A 17,099-nucleotide genomic window follows, 5' to 3' on the forward strand; every position below is an offset into this window, starting at 1 on the left:
CGCTCATTTCACATGCCAGCAAGGTGATGCTCAAAATCCTACAAGCTAGGCTTCAGCAGTATGCAAACCGAGAACTACCGGAAGTACAAGCTGGGTTTCGAAGAGGCAGAGGAACTAGAGATCAAATCGCCAACATTCACTGCATCATGAAGAAAGCAAGAGAATTCCAGAAAAACGTCTATTTCTGCTTCATTGACTACACTAAAGCCTTTGATTGTGTGGATCACAACAAACTGTGGCAAATTCTTAAAGTAATGGGAGTACCAGACCACCTTACCTGTCTCCTGAGAAACCTGTACGAGGGTCAAGAAGCAACAGTCAGAACCAGACATGGAACAACCGAGTGGTTCAAAATTGGGAAAGGAGTACGACAAGGCTGCATATTGTCACCCTGCTTATTTAACTTATATGCAGAGTACATCATGAGAAATGCCGGGTTGGATGAATCAGAGGTCGGAATTAAGATTGCTGGGAGAATTATCAACAACCTCCGATATGCAGACGATACCACCCTAATGGCAGAAAGTGAAGAGGATCTCAAGAGCCTCTTGTTGAGGGTGAAAGAGGAGAGTGCAAAAGCTGGTTTGAAACTCAACATTAAAAAAACTAAGATCATGTCATCTGGCCCTATCACTTCCTGGCATATAGAAGGGGAAGAAAGGGAAGCAGTGACAGATTTTACTTTCTTGGGCTCCAAGATCACTGCAGACGGTGACTGTAGCCATGAAATTAAAAGACGCTTGCTCCTTGGGAGGAAAGCTATGGCCAACCTAGACAGCACAGTAAGAAGCAGAGACATCACCTTGCCGACAAAGGTCCGTCTAATCAAAGCTATGGTTTTCCCAGTAGTAATGTATGGCTGTGAGAGCTGGACTATAAGGAAGGTTGAGCGCCGAAGAATTGATGCTTTCGAACTGTGGTGCTGGAGAAGACTCTTACGAGTCCCCTGACTGCAAGGAGGTCAAATCAGTCCATACTAAAGGAAATCAACCCTGAGTGCTCAATGGAAGGACAGATACTGAAGCTGAAGCTCAAATATTTTGGCCACCTAATGCGAAGAGAAAACTCTCTGGAAAAGACCCTGATGCTGGGAAAGACTGAAGGCAAAAGGAGAAGGGGACGGCAGAGGATGAGATGGCTAGATAGCATCACCGATGCAATGAATATGAACTTAAGCACACTCCGGGAGAGAGCGCAGGACAGGAAGGCCTGGCGTGCTATGGTCCATGGGGTCACGAAGAGTCAGACACGACTGAACAACAACAACAAAGCCACCTCAGCTAGTCTGCCCAAATCTTACAGAGATAATGCCAGAAACTATTAGAAGCTGGGGAAGAGTCATAATATTCTTAGGTGGAATTATATAAACTGTAAATGGATCTCACTTGGCTATAGAACAAAACACAGTTTGCATAGGGGACTCTCAGGGGAAGTGGTAACTTTTAGCATTTGGACAATTGAGAAAGTTTAGGATAGACCCAATTTTACAAGGTATCAACAGCTTGTCTCCATTATGTAGGCACATTCAATTTCTCTCTCATGACTCCATCTTGCCAGCTAGCTTTTACAGATGGGGGGTAGCCGCCTTGAGTCCCAGTACTGGGAAAAAGGCGGGATATAAATAAATATAATAATGTAATAATAGCAAGCAAGGACAAGGTGTGTTTGCAGGACCAGGACCATTGATCTGAATAAGAGCCTATCCTGGCCCCCTTTGCCCAAATATCTTTATTTTAATACTACCAGGTTACCACTTATTTTTATTTTATTTGTATTTATTATTACAATTATATACTGCCTTTTTTCCTCTTGCAAGGAAACCAAGACAGCTTACATGATCCTCCTTCCCTTGAGGTAGGTTAGGCTAAGAGGTTAGGCTATTTGGCTATTGAGAGCTCTAAATTCTTGTGCAACTTTCCAACTAGCACTGAAACACATGCCTCTAGGGTCAAGTATCCTTCTGTTCCGAAAAGCAGTTACCCTCCCCTTTTGTTCATCTAACACCCCCCACCCCCATGCCATGCTGGTCTTTGTTCTCTAAGACTACAGCTGGTCTTTTTGGGGGTTCTTGAACCCAGTGTTCTTTGTATGAGAGTTCTTCTTCCTTCATGTCCTGGAGAGGCCTTGCTGGGCCCTATGCTGTCCAGGACCCTCTTCTTCTTCCTGAAGATCATAGTAAGGCATCTACTCCGCTCCCACACCCTTTTCTGGACTTTTGCTGTGGCCTCAACACTTGCTCAGTTTAGATTTACCCTGACACCAAGGACCTCCACTCCTTCCCCTTCCTCTAACATGTTTCTCAGCACACTACAATTGGTAAACACTCCTCATACTCTAACCTTTTTCTCCCATTCTCAATCATTCTTCTCTTTCTCATCAGCTTTCCAGCTTACAATGCTCCCTGTCCTTTCCCCCCGACTAAGACATCACTGTATAGTTGGCTTTGGCTGGCTGTCACCTCATTTCTCTTCCCTTATGATTTGTTCTTTTATTTTACTTTATTAATAAAAGACCCTTTTCTGGAAAGCTCTAGCCTTCTCTATTGCTCTCTCCAAGGTATGAGGACACCCTGCTACCCAGATCAAGGTTCCTAGCATTACCCACACCGAGCTCCTGTGCATTCAGTAATACGGGCTAGGTTCAGAGCCAGCTCTACCGGACTGACAGCAGGTTGCCCTCCAGCAGAATAGAGTGAGGGCCACATAGGGAAGAGGTGGGGGGGGAGCAACCTGGTGCCCTCCCATAAGCCCAGTCAGCATGGTCAATGGTCAGGGAGTATGGGAGTTCTGATCCAAAGCATCTGGAGGGCACCAGGTTGTCTAGCACCAGAGGAATTCCTCCCAGTGGTTTGTCTTCCAGAAGGGTGCAGTCCCTCAACATGGAAAAGTAGGTTCAGACATGTATTGGGATGTTTGTCCTGAGGAAGCATGGTAATATTACCTTACATTTCTCTGAAGACCAAAGCCAGTTCTTTAACCTTTAGTTGTATTTTATGTAGGTTTAATCAATGCTGTTGCTCTTCTCTGAGTATGTCTAGGTTTTACTGAATTATAGCTGCTTACAAGGGACACAGCAGTTCCAACTGATACGATACAAGTGAAAGAAGCAGTGCCTTTTCTGCTATTTCCTATTAGAACATTTTTTGTACTTCAAATGACAGGATTGTTAGTTAAGAGAAGTGAAACACAGGTACTTCATTCATAATAATCCTAGTTATTTTATTTATTTATTTATTTCTATACTGCCCAATAGCCGAAGCTCTCTGGGCGGTTCACAAAAACTAAAACCAAACAACACACAATAAAACAATTTAAAATATATAGAACATTAAAACCACAATATAACAATACAACCACAATAAAACCTAGCAGCAGTACAGGAGTTTAAAATACAGATTTAAAACAGCAAAGATAAAAATTTAGAAAGCTAAAATGCCTGGGAAAATAAAAAGGTCTTCACCTGGCGCCGAAAGGAGTACAATGTAGGCGCCAGGCGAACTTCACTAGGGAGCTCATTCCAGAGCCGGGGTGCCACAACAGAAAAAGCCCTCCTCCTAGTAGCCACCCGCCTCACTTCCTTTGGCAGGGGCTCACGGAGAAGGGCTGCTGCTGATGATCTTAAGGTCCGGGCAGGCACATATGGGAGGAGGCGATCCTTCAGGTAACCTGGCCCCAAGCCGTTAAGGGCTTTGAATGTTAACACCAGCACTTTGAATCGGGCCCGGAAATGGACCGGCAGCCAGTGCAGCTGGAAAAGTACTGGCGTAATATGAGCTCGCAGGCCAGTCCCTGTTAACAATCTTGCTGCCCTATTTTGGACCAGCTGAAGTTTCTGGACCGTTTTCAAAGGCAGCCCCACGTATAACGCATTGCAGTAATCCAGACGAGAAGTTATCAGAGCATGGATAACTGTAGCTAGGCTATCTCTGTCCAGATAAGGGTGTAGTTGGTATACCAGCCTAAGCTGATAAAAAGTGCTCCGTGCCACTGAGTTCACCTGTGCCTCAAGTGACAGTTCTGGATCCAAGAGCACCCCCAAACTACGAACCTGATCCTTTAGGGGGAGTGCAACCCCCTCCAGAACAGGTTGATTATCACCTAGCCGGGCAGACGAACCACCCACTAACAGTACCTCCGTCTTGTCTGGATTGAGTTTCAGTTTATTGGCCCTCATCCAGTCCATTACCGTGCCAAGGCACTGGTTCAGAACAGCCACTGCCTCACCTGGTTTTGATGAGAAAGAGAGGTAGAGCTGGGTGTCATCCGCATATTGATGGCACCTCAGCCCACACCTCCGGATAACCTCCCCCAGCGGTTTCATGTAGATGTTAAACAGCATGGGGGATAGAGTAGAGCCCTGTGGAACCCCATGGCACAATTGCCATGGCACAGAGCAATAATCCCCCAGCACCACCTTCTGGAATCGGCCATCCAAGTAGGAGCGGAACCACTGTAGTGCAGTGCCTCCAACTCCCAACCCAGACAACCTATCCAGAAGGATACCATGGTCGATGGTATCGAAAGCCGCTGAGAGGTCCAGGAGAATCAACAGGGTCGCACTCCCCCTGTCCCTCTCCCGGCAGAGGTCATCCCTCTGTTATAGGGGAGTGTAGAACTGCTGTCAATGAAGAAATACTAATATATCTTTCCTTTGCGCTTACAGTGTAACATGCGATGGGAGGCATACATGTGTACACCCCACATAACATCATATGTGCAGTCGGCACACATGGATGCTTAATGCCTCATATCCACAGTAGATTTCTCGAAGGACAAATGAGAGCCAACCTATTATGTGCTTTAATGCCTGCCTGCCTTTTTTCTCACTGAGATAGCAGCAAGTGAGGGGGGAACTGATGCACAGGTTGCTCTTTTAGTGCATGTGAACATTACCAGAGTAGACCCTTCTCCACCCATTCCCAGGATGCTGTTCTCCTCACAAGGGAGACACACACTAAGTATTTCCTTATTGTAAAGCAGAAGAGAAAATCCTCAATATCTACACTTCACTGAACTTCTGGGGTTGGGGGCAGCAGCGGGGGGGTTGGGGGGAGTAGATTATGTAACAGGAGTATATTAGGAATTGTTTGAACAGAAACAAGGCAGTCACAGCTGAGTAACTCCTAAAAATAGTACCTAACGTAGATCACCTTCTTATAAATGCAGGCATTTATAAAAACTTAAAGAGTTTTTAAGAGGGTGCTAGCAAAGCTTTTAAATGGATTCCAGTTATTTTCATTACACTCAAACATGCTAGGTCAGCCTTCAATACATAACATAATTAGTGCATTATACCACTTGGCTTTTTGCATTCTCGTAGCATTACTCATTGGCATGACTGTCACTTACGGGTAAAATCAGGATTTATTCAACCAGTGCTGTGGCAGTCACAGGAGTCAGCCTTAGGTCACTTCTGCCTCTCGAGATCTGCAAGGCAGCCTCTTGGATTTCATTGCACAGTGTCTTTACATTGTGCCACAGAGACATTCATCTGGCTGTGTTACAAGGTTTGTTTCTTGCATGAATGCCCAGCTCTTCCCTCAGTCTTGTCTGGAATCCAAGAATCTCTATTCCCATTGTCAGAATGTATAATATATAAAAATCACAGGGCATTTGAGAACAGAAATATAAAATAATTATCTTTGAGGCAGTACCATCAGTTGAAAAGCTTTTGACTAGATGACAGAATTTCTGAATTCCACAGGACTAACACAAAGAAGTCTTTTGTCTTAAGTGTAAGACAGGATTAGTCTGACTTGCAAGCAAATACCAACACGTTTAATACTTTTAACTAATTGATAAATTGTAATATAAAGCTTTATGACTTGAGTATTCTTAGGAGCCAGTATCTTGAAATAACATTTCAATATTGAAAAACTATACAAGACAGAAGTACCAGAATGTATCATCTAAAAATGGATGTCCTTTTTGTATCCTCATAAAACACATAACTGTAAGCATTTCCATTTAAGATACCTGCCAATGTTGAGTTACAGCATTCCATACTCCCACTTTTCCTGTATGACTAGTGGCCACCAACTGGTTACCAATGAAGAAGAGAGCATCTACAGGGACTCCAAGACTAAATATTCCTATAAGTAAAAACACACACCAAACAGCAAGTATCATTACATCTGATTCCAGAATAAATACCAAACATTAAGGCACACAATAAGTCTTCAGAACACAATAGACTACATGAGCATGTAAATATTGCTTTTAGAAAGTATAAGAAAAAAGACTATTAATAAATTCTGCTGTAACAATATCCTATCCAACTGCAGACTGATTGATGTGTCTTCAGCAACACTGTCACCTATAACTGGGTACAGTCAAGTAGGACCCAGCAAACTCCTCCAGTCTGAGCTGAGGCTACAAGTGGCACAAGGAACAGGCTGTTGTACAGCCACCACTGCCACATACCAAGGTCAAAACTTTCCCTTGTTCTGCACTTTAAAAAGTTAACATTAAAAATGTAAATTGTGTTAAAGAGTGTTAAGAACACAACATATATTTGCTCCTTATTGTGAGCCTACAAATTGCCTATGATATTTACTATCCAACTGTACGTTTGAGTTTGAGTACTTTTGAAAGAGGAAATTTCTTCTACCCTCACTGTTATAATGAATGGTCTTGTGCCATTTCCTCCAAAATGGATGCTCTAATTTTACTTTGAACAGCCAATTTTTTCTAAGTGCAAAGGTTACATTGACCCATCTAGAAGCAGTGCTTTTCAGGACTTTTTTTCTCAATAGCACAAGAGACTGTGAAGTGATTTATATACATGCAAACTCTCCCTCCAGTTATCAATGGCAGCAAATTATCTATGGATTGATAATTTATTAATCTGATTTGTGACACAAACTGTCAAGATTAATTAGTTGATTATTAACATTTAATACATCAAGACTAAAGAAACCTTCTACTTAGAGTTGGATAGTTTATTTTCTGGGGCTGACTTAACAGAATGCCTGTCAGTTACATCCATTAGAACAGAACTGATAAGCTTACAGTATGAGAAATACAGCCAAATGACATGTGCTCTCTATAATTTTATTATGAATCCACTTAAGAATTAATCCTACAATGGACAAACATGCAATTATATAAGGACTTTTTCTATTAAAAAAAAAAAGCTCTACAGAAACTCTTTGAAGACACTTTCAGTTTCCAAACTTTATGAGAATAAAATTGTGACACCAAGAACCAACATACTATTTTAAAGTGGAAGACAGTAGCTATGGTGTTTTCCAAAAGCAGCCAAGAAACCTGGTGCATAGTGTGACTTAATTACAATGCCAAATAATTTTTCAGGGCATATGATCCTCTGTGATGCTGACTATATTTAACAGCAGGGTGCATAAAAGCAGGCAATAATAAAAAGGAGAGAAACAACTAGAATTGATTACTCTGGAGAAGGATGAGGTTCAGGGAAATCAAGGAAGACAGCATGAATAGTCTGAAGGAATTTAAAGTGTCACTCCTGCTTAGGCTCAACAATCCTGATGGCCGTCCACAGGGAAGACGATGGTATAAGTAATGACAGGTTCTTGTCTTAAGGGGCCCTCTCAGTAAAATATTGCTTATAGCAGCAATCCAGCAGTGGTATCTTATGTAAGTAATATTGAAGGGAAAACAGCCTCTGGGAGAGCTCTATCATGGAGATGCCAGCCCTTGCAATTTTCCATAGATGGTGTTGTCAGCTTCTGAAGAGTGTTTGTAACAACAAATTGTTTCTTTTCCAGGACATAAACAAAGCATTACTTCTCTATCCCAAGGCAGGGCTGCTAACATTAGCCTTTACAAGGGAAATGGGCCTGTAAAGTTCTCTGAAAGAGAAGAGTCCTGCTTAGCAAATGATTAAAATGAACTAAAAAATAGTTCAAGGTATATTCATTTCAATACATCCATATTTTAAAGCATATTGTACAATACAACTATAGTTCTGAACAGAGTTCTATTTATCCTACTGATGTTGGTTGTATTCATTTTCTGTTTAATTGTTTAACACATTTTAAACCAGTAAGTTTAGCCTTCATTGAATGTAGAAAGGACAGCCTAAAAGGGCTTCTCTTGGTCAAGTGTTTTCGTGGTTCAAGCGTGATGGAAGGTTGAAGAGTAGGAATGTTGAAGAATAGGAAGTTGAATTAGAAACTGAGATGTGATATAATTCTCTTAGTCCTCATTTACTTTCTGCTGGTTAACATTAGCATGAATTTACTATGAAATCTCAGTGATGCCAGCCACAATTCAAACCTATGCATGCACCCTGGCCACCTGTCCTCTTCTCTGATGGGATAGGATTTCATTCCTATTCTGCTCTGTTCCTACAGACACCTATTTGAGAGAGTCATTCCACTGAAAGGATCCTGATGTTCTGAGAAGCAGGAAATTCCTGGACTATCTGTCTCAGATTAAAAGTTTGCTGGACTTGAAATGATATGGCCCACGCAGGCAACACAGGGAGGGTAGGACATATAATGGGCAAGAAGAAGCAGGCACCAGAAAATAACCTCTTCCATTTATTTAATCTCTCTGTTCCCTCTCATTAAAAAAGAAAAAAAGGTGGGTTAGCTATACATCCCTCCAACTCAAGCTGCAGAAGTTCCCAAGCTTAGGTTCCCTTGCCAACTCTTATCTGCTACCAGAATTAATGGAGCATAGTTTCTTTGAAAAGACAAACTCTTCCTCCTATCACTGCAAATATCTAAGCAACTGTACTATTAAAAATAATTAAGTGGCTATTTTAAAGTAGCCTTCCCCAACCTCCAGAAGATTTGGACTACAAGTCCTGTCAGCACCGGGCAGCATGGCCAATGGTCAGAGATGATGGAAGTTCTAGTCCAAAACATCTGGAGGGCACTAGCTTAGGGATGCTTGTTTTAAAGTGTATACAGAACTTACATATGCTGCACTCTTCTCGATGGCTACCCATGGGAACTGTGCTCCATTGTGGAACTCTCCCCCAAGGAAACTTGCCTGGCACTGACACAGATGTCTTTTCAGCCCCACGTGATGACCTTTTAAGTATGCCATTAAAACTTTGTATCAAGGTTGTTGTTTTTATTTTTTTATCCTGCTGTCTTAACCAAATTAAATTTGTTGCTGTTTTATTGTATTTTTTATTCTTTTAACTTTGTAAATCATCTGATAATTGCATATTGAAAGGCACCAATAAATAAATAAAATAATCTGCACTGCCACAGTGCACAGACAACTAAATTTAATTGACTATTCACACTGCTCTGAAGTCATTTCCCCCACTCAAAATATTGATTCCCTCAGGGGCTTAATTACTTGAGGGCAGGAAACAAATCCACTCTATTGAGTACCTCTCTTAACATACAACTAATTTTGGAAAAATGCATCATGGCACTACATATCTATGCTGGTGAGTAAATTATATCTATGGTGACAGCTCTTCATAGCTGGGAGAAACAATCTGTCATTATCGCTACACCATTACTTAAATGCTGCTTTTGGAACTCAAGAGATTCTTTGTATCTCTGTCCCTGCTCAAAAAGGCTACTGCTGATGTAAGGAAGCAAGTATGTATTTTAATAAGAAAGACAAGCTATCAATCAGTTCTCTAGAGTGAAGTATTTGGCTTCTCTGGAAGCCTTTTCCATATTTATGTACCTTCTGGTAAAGTGAAGCCTTTGGCTCTGAAGCTGTCCAATGCCCAGTGCTAGCTATCTCTGCTAATTTGTGCTCAAAAGATTATTAGTAGCAAAGTATTGCCCAAATTATGTTTTTGAAGGTTATCAGAAGGAGACCTTGAGAAACATGGCTTTTAGTAAGAACAAGACATGCTGGCAGTCATTCCGAACTGTCATCTCTAATTCCCACATTCAGGTTCACCATGCAGAGCTGAAATAAGTCAGTCACAAATTAAATTACTTTCTACTTATTATCACAACAGGGCTTCAGTAACATTTCTGAAATTGACATATACCACTATCCACCCATTAAGGCAACTATGGCTCTTAGATTTTATCTTCCTTCATATTAAGATACTGCTTTAGCCCATAAAGTGATTGATAAAGAAATAAATGTTTTGTGTACAAAAATGTAGTTTTCATTCAATGCAGGCAAAAAATATAGACAAGCAATAATTGTAAAACACTGAACCGATATATTAGCAATAGAAGTAAAAAAAATCCTGCACACTCACCTATTTCACTACCACTACCACCATCCTGAACGCTCCATAAAATGATACTGCTCTCAGATGCAACAGCAACCATTTTATCTTTGTCTCCATGTGGACCACCAACAACCTTTGCATTCAGAGCCACACGTTCAATAGTCCAGTCCAAGTATGGACTTGTGAACACCTGTTGCCATCCAGAAGATTCTTTAATTCTAAGAGAAAGATTATTTATTTACTTATTTATTAAATTTCTATGCCACCCAATAGCTGACACTCTCTGGGCAGTTCTCAACAATTAAAAACATATTTTTTCAAGGAAGTGTTCCAAGGTACACCCAAACTTAAGAAGCCAGTTATCCCAGCCTTTAGGGGCCATAAAATTGTCTGAAAGATCCTATATCCTACATGCGCCTTAAACATAAATTCAATAACTTCAAAATAAATCCTAGATCTATGCTGTAGCAAACATATAATAAGCTAGTAATTATGGATTCATCTACCAACAATCAGCTTTCAGAGCAGAGGAGTGAAACCCACCCTCTCTAGTATTCTAAAAGGTAGACGCCTATATTTTCTCACATTGGTGCTTGATAACATCACACGATCAGCAGAAATCTCAGCAACATGAAACAAGGTATATTATCATCACCTAACACTTAACTTTTTTTTAGGTGCTGCAAAAAGATGGAAAAGGAGACAGTCCCTGCCTGCATGCTTACAATTCAATAAACAGCATAAAAGAGATGGCAAAGAAAGTGGGGGAAAACGTAATGTTAGGTACAAATGTGTGAAGTTCCTATAATGACCAGCTGGAATGGACAATGTTAAGGGAGGGGAAGAGCCAACTGGCAAGTCTCTCTCAGCCAAGCAAGTTAAGTGGGCCCTGTTGTCCCATCTCTTCCTCTGCTGTATCCAGGTGGAATGGCTGTTAATAGTTCAAGGAGAGGAGGAGCCAAGTGGCTGTTAGCCCCAGCCAAGCTAATAGAATCGGCCATGCTTACCTCTCCCACTGCTGCAGCCAGGTGGAATAAGCTATAATAAGCTTATTATGTAGTAACAATCCTAAATGCACCCATGTAAGATGTGAATATATTGGTATGGAGTTTCATTACATGTAAGGAGTCATAAAAATTAAACTGGGTCCATATGGTATAAATCTAGGAGCTCCTCAGTGTGGAAAGAGTTTCTAGTATTTGTAGGTCTCCAAAAAAAGAAAAAAAGACAGCTACTCCATTTTGCACAAGAAAAGGATGTTCTTTCATTATATGCATACATGTCTGTGGAAAAATATGAAGGCTAGCAGATATTTATTCTTTGTTAAGTACCAAAATTCAGACTAGGCACTTTGCAGCAAAAAGCTGGTGTATATCAGAACTGTCATTAATATACTATGGAGAACAGCATAACACAATCCCTCCCCTGAAGGTCTAAGAGATACTGAGCACTTCTCAAGTTTCTAGAATATAGGAACGATCTTGGTAGTGAGGACAATGAGCTGATGGCATCTAGGCTGTCACACACACAAAATAGGAGGGATTCGTCAAATTAAAGGACTGACTATTCAGATTTGCAGAAAAAAGTGATTTTGCTAATTTGCTTGAAAAAGCCAAAGAAACTAAGAAAAGAATGACATCCAAGTCTAAAGGTATCTGTGGCTTGAAATAACAAAGCTACACAGCTGCCCTCTGTAAAACACATGAAGCAGTGCTTTCTAGCTATGCTAAATGTCTGCTGCAATCTCATTCTATGTTTGCTATCTAATATTCAGGCCATACAGTTGTTATCAGAATAGTTGGTTGAAATCATGCCCAATACCCTCCAACATGACTTTTATGCCAATTAACAGTGTTAACTGAATGTAACAATTATTTGGCAATGATGGCTATTCCCTGAATAGTTGTGTCCATTCTACTGTACCCAAACTGGCATGACATGCAGGCACCATAACACAGTATGTGTTACATCACAGCACTTGATTGTGGCACTCTAGCCTCACTGAATTTATACTGGATCCACAGGATTGTACTGTGAAACCCATAAACCAGACAGACTATGCCATACATTGAAATTTCCATGCTATTGTTTCTTGTTTACAGTAATTTTTAAAATAAGTTTATAAAATAATTTGTCCCACAATTGATCTCAACTCAACATAATGGACTTTTTCTACTTAACCTGCTCTATGAAAAAGTTACCTACATCTATTCTGAGTCTCTCAGAACCACTTCTCACTAGATACTTCTGAAACTGAGATAGTTAGAAGTAGCATGTTTCAAGTAAATCAAGTGGGAACTCCAATCTTTCCTGTTGACTGGTTCTGTGTATTTTAAGGGGAAAGGGTATTTTTAAAACATACATTTTGTACTTTTGTATGTACATCTAAATACAAGAACTCTTGGGGAAAGCAGCCATAAGATGGGTCCAACATGCCTGACTAATGAAAAGTATCTACTTTTGCAGGGGCAATCATGAAGGGATGAAGTTATAAAAGCTCTCCCTGCCTGCCTTATTATTCTATACATTATTACCAAAAAACCTCAAAAACCTGTGTTTATTAAAAGAATCAATCATCTCATATTTTAGAAAAACATTTTGTCCCATAAAAGAGCACAAATATTAAAAGCTAAATGTAATCAGAAACAAAGCATTAGCTATCTCATCTTTACCTGTAACAAACTGCAAAGTGAGCATATGCAGCTACAATCCAGTTGTGATGGCCAGCCACTATCAAAACTTTTCGCGGATCCACAGGAAACCCTTTAAAAACAGCACAGCAGAAGTAAAGTGAAGTTATCCATGATCATGAACTTTTTTTTATTTAGCCATTAATACCATTTCACTTGTATAATCAGGGCAGTGTGTATTCTGAAATTCCACAATCACATCATTCAAGTATGCAATTTGGTACTGGACACCAAATTCAGCATCCTGAAAATCTGAACTTGCATTCTCTCTCTCTCTTACATACACTTCTAGCTTTTAGGGCTACAAAGATACACATGAGGGTTTGCAACCAATGCTTTAGAAAATTTCAAAAATCAAAATGGGGAGGTGATCAGGATTCCCAGGAGCTAGGGAGGGTAGCTTGAGTTCCCATGCAATCCAAACACTTCTCATTCCATAACTATGGATAATGAGATGGACTGCAGAATCTACACTCCCTCAGCACAGTTTGCTTCTTGTGTGCAGATTGCCCCCATAGTTCATAACCATAGTTGGTGAAATTTTTGCACCAATGTTAATCAACTTTCATTCTTAATCCAATATCTGTAATCAGAGTTTGGAGCTGCCTACAAATGGTCAGAGCAAACTCTTAGTTGGGGATAGCCATGGTTAATATTAGAATCAAGGATGAAACATGGTTAAGGGTAAGTGCATGTATGCAGAGAATTCATACACAAGAGGGGAGGGACTTGGGGGTGGGGAGAGGGGAAGGAGAAAGCGTATGATTCCATAAGCATTTCTTGATCCTCTAAGCATAGGTTAAAAAACAGAAACACTAAATCCTTGGTATCTTCCCATGACCAAAGGCCTACCTAGTCCAGCATTCTGTTCCCACAGTGGCCAACCAGATGTTCTGCATGTGGACTTCCAATAAACAAGCGCAACAGCACCCTCCTGCTTGTGTTTTCCAGCAACTAGTATTGAGAGTCATGCTGCCTCTGATATCTGAGATAATATACAGCCAGCATGACTAGTAGCCACTGACAGAAGCAGAATAACTTATGCAGCCATAAAACAGTTTACATCATTTGTAGCAATTGTAGAATTTGGTCACCTTAGTACAGGAGATAGTGCTAAAAGTGATTCAAGGGCACACAGCCCTGTGCATAGCAGAAGAGCGAAGCAATTTGCCATTCGCATATGAATCTGCTTTACACAAGGATCAAGCTATTTGTCCAATTAGCTCAGTATGATTTATGCCTATGGCAGTGGGAATACCTGCAAGCAAAGCATGTGCTTACTCCTGAGTAGGGCCCATCAAGTCTATGTGCATACAGACACCACCTATCAGTACCTCCCTGCTTATACCACACTAGACGGAAGCCAACAGAAGACAGCACAGTGAAAATGCTGATGCACTTTGCACAGGACATGGTAAAGAAAAGTTAGCAAAGTCTAGCTAACTCTGGGGAAGCAAAGCAGAGTGCTATGTCTGCTGTCTGTGTGCACACATGCACTCTTGCGATCTCTTCTACATGTAGGAAGAAAGCCAGACTATGAAGCACATGGTCTTCGATGTCTATATACTAATGCCCAGAGTATGGGAAACAAACAAAACGAACTTGAACTCTTAATACAAGAGGGAAATTATGACCTGATAGGTATAACTGAGACTTGGTGGGATGACTCTCATGACTGGAATACAGCAACTGAAGGATATAACTTGTTCAAAAAGAACAGGAGGAACAGAAAAGGAGGTGGGGTTGCACTGTATGTGAAAAATACATATCTCTGCACAGAAATACAGGAGGAGGAGCGTGGTAGCCCCATCGAGAGCATCTGGGTTGAAATAAATGGAGCAAAGAATAAAAGGAACCTGGTGGTCGGAGTCTACTACCGGCCACCCAATCAAGGAGAAGACAAGGATGAAACTTTTGAAAAGCAAATAGCCAATGTTTTAAGGAGGCATGATGTAGTAGTAATGGGGGACTTCAATTTCCCCGATATTTGTTGGGAGACAAATTCTGCAAAATATGGCCCCTCCAGGAAATTCCTGACTTGTGTGGCGGATAACTTCCTCCTACAGAAAGTAGAGGAAGGAACTAGAGGATCGGCTATCCTTGACTTGATCCTAACCAACAGAGATGACTTAGTGAATAAAGTAGCAGTTACAGGAACTCTGGGGGAAAGCGACCATGTTGTACTTGAGTTCTTGGTTCTAAGGGAAGCAAAACCCGAGCGTAGTCAAACGCGTACCCTGGATTTTAGGAAAGCTGATTTTCATAAACTCAGAACAATGATCAATAAGGCCCCATGGCAAGCGACGGTAATGAGAAAAGGAGTCCAAGATGGGTGGGAGCTTTTAAAAAAGGAAATTCTCAAGGCACAATCACAAGCAATTCCAACAAGAAGAAAAGGTGGAAGACAACAGAAGAAGCCAATGTGGCTTCACAAAAAGCTTAGGGATGACCTGAAAACAAAAAAGGACACATATAGGAAGTGGAAAGAAGGCTAAGTAACAAAGGAAGAGTACAGGCAGATAGTACAGAATTGCAGGGATGGCGTCAGGAAGGCTAAAGCTGAGAATGAGCTGAGGTTAGCGAGGGATGTTAAAAACAACAAAAAGGCTTTCTTCAGCTACGTGCATAGTAAAAGGCAGAGGAAAGAAATGGTGGTTCAGCTATTAAATAAGGATGGCAAAACGATAACAGATGACAAAGAAAAGGCAGAGGTGCTCAATTCCTACTTTGGCTCAGTCTTCTCCCAAAAGAGGGTCTATGACCCCCCCGGCAAAGGCGAAGTACAGGCTGAAGGGGCAGGATTGCAGCTTGAGATCGACAGGCATATGGTCAAGGAACACCTAATGACTTTGAATGAGTTCAAATCTCCAGGGCCAGATGAACTGCATCCTAGAGTCATAAAGGAACTGGCAGAAGAACTCTCAGAACCGCTGTCTATTCTCTTTGAGAAATCATGGAGGACGGGGGAAGTGCCAGATGACTGGAGGAGGGCTAACGTTGTCCCTATCTTCAAAAAGGGTAAAAAGGAGGAACCTGGGAACTACAGACCAGTCAGTCTGACATCAATCCCTGGGAAAATTCTGGAGATCATAAAGCAATCCATCTGGAAGCACCTTGACAACAATGCCGTGATTACTCGAAGACAACATGGATTTGTCAAAAACAACTCCTGCCAGACAAATCTGATCTCATTTTTTGATCAAGTAACCTCCCTTGTAGACCGTGGGAATGCTGTAGACATCATATACCTCGACTTCAGCAAAGCTTTCGACAAAGTGCCCCATGATATCCTGATGAGCAAACTAGCTCAAAGTGGGCTAGATGAAACAACAATCCGGTGGATCCACAGTTGGCTACAGAATCAGACTCAAAGAGTGCTTATCAATGGGACCTTCTCAAACTGGGGAGAGGTAATGACTGGGGTACCGCAGGGTTCAGTCCTGGGCCCAGTGCTCTTCCACATTTTTATTAATGACTTGGAGGAGGTGGTGCAGGGAATGCTGATCAAATTTGCAGATGACACAAAATTGGGAGGGATAGCTAATACTTTGGAAGACAGAAACAAAATTCAAAGTGATCTGGATAGACTGGAGCGCTGGGCAGAAAACAACAGAATGACATTTAATAGGGATAAATGCCAAGTTCTGCACCTAGGAAAAAGAAACCAAATGCACAGTTACAAGATGGGGGATACGTGGCTCAACCACACTACAAGCGAGAAGGATCTTGGAATTGTTGTCGATCACAAGCTGAATATGAGCCAACAATGTGATGTGGCTGCAAAAAAGGCAAATGCTATTTTGGGCTGCATTCATAGAAGCATTGCTTCCAAATCCGGGAAGTACTAGTTCCCCTCTACTCAGCACTGGTTAGGCCTCATCTGGAGTACTGTGTCCAGTTCTGGGCACCACACTTGAAGAAGGATGCAGACAAACTGGAGAGGGTTCAGAGGAGGGCAACAAAGATGATCAGGGGACTGGAAACAAAGCCCTTTGAAGAGAGACTGAAAGAACTGGGTATGTTTAACCTTGAGAAGAGAAGACTGAGGGGAGATATGATAGCACTCTTCAAGTACTTGCAAGGTTGTCATAGAGAGGAAGGCCAGGATCTCTTCTTGATCATCCCAGAGTGCAGGACACGGAAGAATGGGCTCAAGTTACAGGAAGCCAGATTCCGGCTGAACATCAGGAAAAACTTCCTGACTGTCAGAGCAATACGACAATGGAACCAATTACCTGGGGAGGTGGTGGGCTCTCCCACACT

General features: G+C 41.4%; 1 protein-coding gene across 5 annotated transcripts in view; it reads right to left on the reverse strand.

Annotated features, from left to right (window-relative positions):
• Positions 1 to 17,099, reverse strand: part of KCTD3 (potassium channel tetramerization domain containing 3) — a 61,249-nt gene that overhangs the window by 21,651 nt on the left and 22,499 nt on the right. For all 5 annotated transcript variants that reach the window (XM_084828797.1, XM_084828799.1, XM_084828798.1 and 2 more), the window contains 3 exons: positions 12,819 to 12,909; positions 10,174 to 10,364; positions 5,976 to 6,091 (listed from right to left, as the gene is read on the reverse strand). In XM_084828797.1, the coding sequence (XP_084684923.1) occupies positions 5,976 to 6,091; positions 10,174 to 10,364; positions 12,819 to 12,909 (398 nt within the window). The remainder of the gene's footprint in view (positions 1 to 5,975; positions 6,092 to 10,173; positions 10,365 to 12,818; positions 12,910 to 17,099) is intronic.

This window comes from Heloderma suspectum, chromosome 1, assembly GCF_057233095.1.
Source record: "Heloderma suspectum isolate Gila_16-S chromosome 1, 16-S_ref, whole genome shotgun sequence".
NCBI classification, from domain to species: Eukaryota; Metazoa; Chordata; class Lepidosauria; order Squamata; family Helodermatidae; genus Heloderma; species Heloderma suspectum.